General features: G+C 46.5%; 1 protein-coding gene across 2 annotated transcripts in view; it reads left to right on the forward strand.

Annotated features, from left to right (window-relative positions):
- The first annotated feature begins 1,550 nt into the window (after positions 1 to 1,550).
- Positions 1,551 to 9,189, forward strand: part of SUMO2 (small ubiquitin-like modifier 2) — a 9,555-nt gene continuing 1,916 nt past the window's right edge. Inside the window, exons 1-3 of one of the 2 annotated variants that reach the window (XM_018555270.1) lie at positions 1,559 to 1,706; positions 7,088 to 7,219; positions 7,739 to 7,810. In XM_018555270.1, the coding sequence (XP_018410772.1) occupies positions 1,686 to 1,706; positions 7,088 to 7,219; positions 7,739 to 7,810 (225 nt within the window). In that variant the 5' untranslated portion in view covers positions 1,559 to 1,685. Of the gene's footprint in view, positions 1,707 to 7,087; positions 7,220 to 7,738; positions 7,811 to 9,189 lie in introns of both variants that reach the window. The other variant, XM_018555271.1, reaches the window with a different exon arrangement.

A 9,189-nucleotide genomic window follows, 5' to 3' on the forward strand; every position in this document is an offset into this window, starting at 1 on the left:
TCTCCCACTCTGCCTTTAGGCAATCCCTTGCCTAAAGGCAGAGAGACTCATCTCTTCAGGGAAGCCTATTCCACCTCAAACTAACCAGTCAACCATCACGTTCTCAAAGAATTCATCCCCACACAGCTACCTCTTCATGTATTACTTGCTCCTCTCTTTTAGATTGTAAGCCGTCAGGGGCAGGGCCCTCCTTACCATCTTGTCTTGAATTGTGATTGTAATGTCTTCCTTATCTTGAAAGTTGAACAAAGGTGGGAGAAGCGCTCAAACTGAGTTGTACCTGCCTAGCAGGTGGGGATCTGGCAGAGTGGGGGGAGATGGTGTGCTGCACATACTCCCACAAATATCAACACCCCCTGGAGTTCCCCCTCCCCCCATGAGAGCGCTGTGAAACAGGACCTATCTCTCAATTTTCACTTATCTTGTAAAGCGCTGCACAAACTGTTGGTGCTTTATAAACCCTGTATTATTATTATTATACAGGATTTTTATAGCGCCAACAGTTTGTATAATAATATTTGCTGAAAATATATATATATGCCAGCAGGGTCATGCAGTTAAAGTATCTTTTCGTACAATGATGGTTACTTACACACATTGGGGGGAAATTGATCAAAACTGGAACAGACAGAATCTGGAGCAGCTGCCCATAGTAACCAATCAGCTTCTCTCCTTCATTTGTAAATTCTGAACAGACTGGAGGAGCTGATTGGTTGTCATGGACAAATGTTCCAAATTCTGTCTGCTCCAGTTTTAGCAAATTCCCCTCATACGATTCTAACAGATTGATTGGGGCTTCTGATTGATTTTGATGATCTCGGCCAAATGCATCTTACAATTTCCTTTTCACGTTGGCGGGTAATTGTCCTAACTTTTCTACCAGTTGGCAAATCGATTTGAAAAATATAATTGGTCCCTGTATGACCACCGTTATCCTCCGTTCACATCTAGACAAGTGTTTTTGTTGTGTGTTGTGCGTTAGTCAAGTGTATTGAGGTGTTTTCAGCTGGTAGATTGTGCAACAAAACGTACAAAACACTTGTGACACGCATCAACTGGTGTTTCCATGAAGTCTATGGGGCCAAAAGCACAGAAATCTGCAAAAAAGTAGCTCAGGTACTTTTCCCCAGCAACAGGTGTTTTACTACAGGTGATAGGACGCTCAGTTGGGAACAGATGCCATAGAAACCAATTTGATTCCTTGTGTTCAGCATTTTGTAGCTTCCGAGCTTTGAGCTACAAAACACCTAGGTACGAACTGGGAGAGATCTCATAGCAAAAGTGGCTGCATCGCAAATATAGGTAGCAGGCTAAGGCCTCAAGCATGCGGGGTGAAATTACAGGTTCTCTTTAAAGGGTCTTATTTGTGAAGTAAACTGCAAATAGAAATTAGCATTCAACAGAATACAGATGCTGCAGCAGCCAATCAGAGCTCTTCGTTCACACTGATCTCTCCATCCCGCACATACAACAATCGCAGAACAAGTGTCCCAGCCGCCACGTGCTCCACAGAGCGGGCTTCCTCTGGGCGTAAGGGGAGTGGCTAGACGGGACCGCGCACGCAAAACGCGCTTTATAAGGAGCATTGCGTGCGCGCCCCCGCCAGACGAACCGCGCGGGTTCAGGCTCTTTGTGAAGAGGAGGCGGCACCAGCGACATTACCGGATACCGGCATAGGACCGACCATGGCAGACGACAAACCGAAGGTATTGTGTGGGAATTGAAGGGGAAGCAGACTGGGGTTGCACACAGCTATAAGGACATGACTGTGATATAAAGTCGGGCGAGGAGCTGGGACAGAGGCCTGGGGAGGGTAACTACAGTGAGGAGGGAAGGCCGGACTCCAGGTATAGGAGGCTCGTGTGTGTGTGCATGCATTAAGGAGCCGTACAGTGATCAGGGCCGCAGACCTATAGAAGTACCGATCTGATCGGTGAGAAATGCCTGCACCAGATGTGAGTTCATGTAATTCGGACCTAAGTCGGCAGCGAACCTCACATTGTGTCATTGATAACTAAGTTTACAATCTGCTGTATATGTAATACCTGCCTGATCCTATACAGATTGATGGAATGCTTCAGGTTGGTCCTCATGGTGCAGAGTTTTGGTAGATCTGAAGTTGATTGTATGGCTTTGGGCCCCCCATACACATTATAATCAGAATCTCTGTACATTAGGACTTCCAGGGCTATAGTATCACCCTTGGCTTGTATTGTAGTTTTACTGTCTCTCTATTTTGTAAACTGCCATGCAAGCTAGGTTCTGTGTAACTCCTGTATTATAATAATATAATTCTGATAAAACACAATCGTGAAGCTGAGTACCATTTGGTGTGTGTTTTCTTATTGGATCTTGGAGTAGTTAGAGGAAATGTGTTTGGGGGGATGGGCTGAGATCACCACTGGAAGAATGTTTGGCTGGAATGGTCTCCTGATATAAACAGGGCACCTCCTGGGATCTGTATTTTAAGTCCTGGCCTTTGAATGAATTGATAGAATGTATCATTGCTACAGATTGCAGTTTGCCATTTATTTTAAAGTGAACCTGTACTCCCTTCACACGAGCCCGAACGCTAAACCATGTGATCTGAGCGAGGTCCGACGGGGTGATGCACTGTTTTAGTCCGTTGCACTGTTTACTTTTTTTTAAACTTTATTTGGTGTGCACAAGGTGTACACTTCATTCAGGTCTCCGTGCTGCACTGCGACCTCCGGTGCCATCCAGTGGCCTGCAGAAAACGCAGCTGCTCTGCAATTTTTCTGCATCCCACCGTGTGGTGTTAATGGGGCTTATAGAAATAATTGTTGTATATGCCTTAGCAGTGACTGGTGTTGATAAAAAGCACCTGTCGCTGCTAATGGTGTGACGGAGCCCTTTAGTTTCCCAACTCATTCCTGAGTGCATTGGCACAAATATAGGGTACGCTGCTACCAAGCCCTGAATCGAGTTGCTCATGGAAGATCGGGTGCTAAACGCAGAAGGTCTCCCATGCCCCACCGGCTGCACAAATTCAAAGCAATAGACCGACCAGAAAATTCACACTGATAACTTTGTCCGCACAGCAAGATTAGAGTCTTCGCTTGGGACCGCCTTCTCTGAGGTGCTTCACCCACAAGGCTGGGCTTAGACCCTTTGCACACTCAGATCAATGAGTCTCATTAATTCCTCCAGGAGACTCATTCTGACTTTATAAGTTCCCTCATTCCTCCTTCTGCTTTGTGCACCTGTGCTTTATGTCCGATGATGTGAGTATCTTATGATGCCTTGCAGTATCTGTGGTCTTCAAGTTGTATGTGCTGGCATGTCCGCTTGGTGTCCACATTGAGCACAAGTACTAGGTTGACCATGCTGCTTAGGAGTTCACAAGGAGCACACATCCTAGGGTAACCACGCTGCTTTGGAGCCAACAGGGAGTGCACATCCTAGGGTGACCACGCTCCTTGGTTGCCTGCAGGGAGCGCACATCCTAGGGTGACCGCGCTGCTTAGGAGCCCACAGGGAGTGCACATCCTAGGGTAGCCACGCTGCTTAGGAGCCCACAGGGAGCGCACATCCTAGGGTAGCCACGCTGCTTAGGAGCCCACATGGAGTGCACATCCTAGGGTGACCACGCTGCTTGGTTGCCTGCAGGGAGCGCACATCCAAGGGTCACCACGCTGCTTGGTTGCCTGCAGGGAGCGCACATCCTAGGGTGACCACGCTGCTTAGGAGCCCACAGGGAGTGCACATCCTAGGGTAGCCACGCTGCTTAGGAGCCCACAGGGAGTGCACGTCCTAGGGTAGCCACGCTGCTTAGGAGCCCACAGGGAGTGCACATCCTACTGCTTCGACGATGCTAAGGAGCGCACATCGAGTGGACGTTGCTTAGGAGCCCACAGGGAGCGCACATCCTAGGGTAGCCACGCTGCTTAGGAGCCCACATGGAGTGCACATCCTAGGGTGACCACGCTGCTTGGTTGCCTGCAGGGAGCGCACATCCAAGGGTCACCACGCTGCTTGGTTGCCTGCAGGGAGCGCACATCCTAGGGTGACCACGCTGCTTAGGAGCCCACAGGGAGTGCACATCCTAGGGTAGCCACGCTGCTTAGGAGCCCACAGGGAGTGCACGTCCTAGGGTAGCCACGCTGCTTGGGAGCTCACATCCTAGGGTGACCACGCTGCTTGGTTGCCTGCAGGGAGTGCACATCCTAGGGTGACAACACTGCTTGGTTATAATAATTGCAAAGAACTTGCGCTAATGGAAATACTAAGAATAATAAAATATGGATAAAAGTTTAGATTGGATAAACCTAAATATATATAAATAGATTGGTCTAAAAAGGATAGGGGAAGCCGCTGAACAAAAAGGCACTCAGCCCCTATTAGGATGTGGTATTTTAAAAAACGTACAGCGCTAACCGTCCTTCAGAGGTGCATATAAGAACTCATATTTGTTTCGTTTTTTTGGAGTTTCGTTGGACACATCATTGCACCGAATTTTCACTTTTTAAGTGTCTTACATTTATGGATTTTTAAAGACTTTTTAAAAAAACTTTAAAAAAAACTACAAAAGATTTGGACTACTCACATATACATTGAAAAAAGTTTTATTTTTATTTCATTTTATTCAATTGGTACACATGGTCTGTCCATTCACTATTTATTAACAAGAATCACCTACACATGTTACATATATTCACAGTTTATTACAATTTTATTAGATAAGCTACATATTGTCTGTTTTGAGGTATACATTGTCTGTTTTTGATGTATTATCACACAACTGATTCACATTGAATATTTTGAGACACACCCCTCCACTGAATGTTTTATTAATTATTAACTAGTATTTGTTAAAACCTGACCTGAACGTCAGAGTTCTCATATGCACCTCTGAAGGACGGTTAACACTGCTTGGTTGCCTGCAGGGAGCGCACATCCTAGGTGACCACGCTGCACGGGAGTGCACATCCTAGGGTAACCACGCTGCTTGGGAGCCCAGGGAGTGCACATCCTAGGTGGCCACGCTGCTTGGGGGCCCACGTCCTGGGGTGGCCACGCTGCTTGGGGGCCCACGTCCTGGGGTGGCCACGCTGCTTGGGGGCCCACGTCCTGGGGTGGCCACGCTGCTTGGGGGCCCACGTCCTGGGGTGGCCACGCTGCTTGGGATTCCCCATACGCCATCACTGTCACCATATGACCAGAAGTCCATCAAATGGCAGGATCAACAGGTACTAAAAAATAGCGTCCTCCCGTCACCCTAAGCTCAGTATACCGCGAGCTACTGCTGGATTATGTCTGGATCCACCCAGCTGCGTGAGTGACAGCTGGCTCTGCCTATCTACAGGCAGAGCCAGCTGTACCCGCCCCCTCCCCCATCCGATCCGCCAGTCAGCGGAGGGGGGAATCCAGCCCCTCCCTGTCACGGCAGAGAGCTGTGACAGGATCGAGAGGTGAGCGAACGCCGGTATGTGTTTGCTCACTTCTCGATCTACTGAGCCGACCTGTGACAGTCTCATTGTCACGGGTCAGCTAGAACTATGAGGTGATTGAAAAGCACTCACCTCATAGTTCTCCTTTAAGACTGGGTATAGTGTCGCAAAATAGTACTATTTGGAAGCAAATGAATGAGACAATCCACACAGCTGCTGAGGCTTCAGTTTATTTGCCTCTCAATCTGTGCACATCTTTTCCAAGTGAAAATTATGTATCCATTGGGCTGCTGACACTGTAGCTCTTTAGTTCTCCCAATGTAGTTACCAATGTCCACGACAGACTTTACAGGATCACTTTCATGTCTTGGAAGAGGTCGTGCACAGGCTGACCGACCAGCTGCAGTTTTGTGGATATTTTTGTCACATTCCTGCATTTTACATTTGCTTTCATGTATTGCTAAGTGCTATCTTTGTGTGTAAATCTAATTTTATAGCCTTTTATTTTCTTTGCACTCATTTAAGAAGTGGTCGAGCACTTCTAACATTTGCGACTGAATGGTATAGATTTCAGTGGCAGAGACTTTCTGCTCTTGCAGATATTATGCTAAAATCATGCTGGTTTGCACTTCTGTCGCGCAAGGTCGCAAAGTGGAAAGAGCGGACTGCTGTAAAAAAACAGTGCACTGCCAAAGGAATTTGTCTGCCTCAGAAATGCACATGGATTGGAGGTAGGGCAGGCTCTAAACAGACACAGATGCATTCATACATTCCCCCCCAATGTATCATCTTCTCTGAGGTGTTGTCTGGGGCCATGTTGCTAACTAGGGATGCACCAATACTGAGTATTTGGGCGAGTACTCTCTTGCCCAAATGCTCCCGTTACCGGAACTTCTGGTATGAGGAAGCCAGAAGGCTAGTCATTACATGCTGCTCAAGTTCGTGGTTGGCTGGGAAGCGGGCTCCATGCGCCCTCATCACCAGGGAGCATGGAGCTGGCTTTCCGGCCAATCAGGAAGCCAGGGGCATGTAATGACTCACAGCCCAGCTTCCTGATTGGTCACGAAGCTGGGCGTTGAGTTCATTACCCGTCCCCCATGTTCCTCATTGGCCAGAAAGCCGACTACATTCTTCCTCTGCACCTGGTGACGAGGTAGCATTAAGTCGGCTTCCTGATTAGATATGGGTAAGCGGGAAGCCGAGTGGCAAATAATTACAGGGTTCCTGGCTAAGCAGGACACGCCGCCCGGCTTCCTTAATGAGACTTCCAGTATTCGGTATCAGTGAGTACCGGAAAAAAAATATTGGTACTAGACACTGAAAAAAACGTTATCAGTGCATCCCTATTGCTAAGTACACAGTTTATTGTATCCTCAGCAGCATGGCCAAGGGCAGCTCTTTCAGCACAAAACTATAAACTGTGTGTGTTCACCTTCCTAAGGTTTAGCAGATATTACTCGGTAGGACCAGTGGCATAGGACAAGTAAGCAACTACGAACACCAATGCTCTTGTTGGGCTTTCTGTAAGGGAACTTTGTTCCTCCCACTCTCCACCAATGTAAGGGGTTACTTCACTGACCCCTAATGTAGGGTATGTTGTGGTGTGTTTTTGTTTTTTTTGAAGCACCAATATGCATAAAACATTAATTCATTGTAAATTTATATTGATGTTGCAGGAAGGTGTTAAGACTGAGAACAATGATCACATCAACTTAAAAGTGGCTGGACAAGATGGATCAGTGGTGCAATTTAAAATCAAAAGACACACACCGCTCAATAAGCTTATGAAGGCTTATTGTGAACGTCAGGTAAGCATGACATTTCCACTTCCTCTGATAAATGAGACCTATCAGTCTTATTAAACTAGTGCTGTAACTCATAACCACAATGGCAATCGCCATAATGACATTAGCACACATTTTGTCCAAGTCATTAGATCAATGAACATGTCTGAGAGCCGGAGGATTATATATTCTTTCAGAATGGTGCAGAATCTTAAAGCAGAAGTCCAGCCTTATTCTTAGATCCTTAATATGAATGCATTGTTCAGTATGTTATTCAGTTTGTCCACCTTCCCTGGAGCTCAATGGCCAAAGAAACGGAGAGAAGCCAAGTATTTGTAAAAATGCATTCAGTTGGTGCTTCAGTTATCTGAAGATGCGAAATCCTGCTATCTATTTATATACAATACTGTACAGTGTATGTTATGCATATAGATCCATTGGAAATGTTCACATCAAGTGATGTATTCCTAGATGTAGAGAGTCAAGTAAACCATGTGACAATATTTATAAGCCTTTAAAAAAAAATCTCATTTTCTATTCTAGGGTTTGTCAATGAGGCAAATTAGGTTCCGGTTTGATGGTCAGCCAATTAACGAGACGGACACACCAGCACAGGTAATGGCGTTTTCGGATTGTTTAGGTAAATGTGTGAATTGGTACGCAGCCAGGGTAATATTGAAACAAATAAATCTCCATTACAACCAGGCAACAAGCTTTTTTCAGAAATAGTAAATGGCAGCTTACATGTTTACTTGGTCAAGCAACTATAGATTTTCTGCAGATTTTCTATGGTCAGATGGGAAAAAGTGCAACTAGTTTAGCGTAGAAGAAGAAATCTATGTGGATAGAGCAATCGCCCCACTGGGCCAAGCTTCAGTATCTTGCTAGTTGGCCCCGATGGCTGTCAAATCACCTGAACAATGGCAGCCAGCGGTGCCGACCAGCAAGACACTGGAGCCGGGCCCAGTGGAAGATTTCTCCATCCACATAGATTTCTTCTTCTACGCTAAACTATTTGCACTTTTTCCCATCTGACCATAGAAAATCTCTAGGTGTATGGCCATCTTTAATCTGCGTACAGGTTTCCTTTTAAAGTATATCTAGAGCCAAGAACAAAATATCTAATATATTGGAACATGCAGGTCCTAAGGGCCCATTCACACCAGATGCAGTGCGTTCCGACACCATTCTGGCCAGAACAAGCTGCCTCGCATTGCGGCCGGCTCACTTTTTTATGTGGGGCGTGGCGGGCCATTGAAGTGAATGGCACCGTAGCCACGCCCTCCGGCCTCAATGCGATCAGCTGCATGGGATCGCAAGGCACATTATGCCTGCGGTCCGGTCTGATCAAAATGCTGCTGTAGCTACGGTGCTATTCACTTCAATGGCCCGCCACACCCCCTCCTGCCCCACAAAAAAAGTGAGCCGGCCGCAATGCGAGGCAGTGCTTTCTGGCCAGAATCGGGCCGGAACGCACTGCACCTGGTGTGAACGGGCCCTAAGATGTGGTGTCTGCAGCAGTTTATTTTAGGTTAAGTACATTTTCTGCAAGTACATCAAAATACCTTTTGATTCTGCAAGAACTCCTGTGTACTAAACTAAAACCTCAAATATCAAATATCTGAATTCCCAGATATCTTCTGTGAATACAACACAAGTCCCCTCTAATGGGGAAGGTGTGTGTTGTCCAAATCATGAATAGCCGAAGGTGACAGGTGCTCCATAGGGCTGCAGCTAGCAAGTATTTTCATAATCGATTTGTTGGCCGATTTTATTTTTTCAACTAATCGATTGGTTGCATTAATAAAACTCTCCCTCCCTACTAACTGATAATGAGAATAGTTGGCAACTATTCTCATCAATTATCGATTAGTTGTTGCAGCCCTACTGCTCCATTAACTGCAGCGATGCCCGTTAATATACATGCGATCCGCCGGCTGTAAAGCCGGCGGATCGCTTGTATTTAGCAACGATCGGTGCCCCCCCCCCACCCC

This window comes from Nanorana parkeri, unplaced genomic scaffold (genome assembly GCF_000935625.1).
Source record: "Nanorana parkeri isolate BGI_ZX_2015 unplaced genomic scaffold, ASM93562v1 scaffold190, whole genome shotgun sequence".
Classification (NCBI taxonomy): Eukaryota; Metazoa; Chordata; class Amphibia; order Anura; family Dicroglossidae; genus Nanorana; species Nanorana parkeri.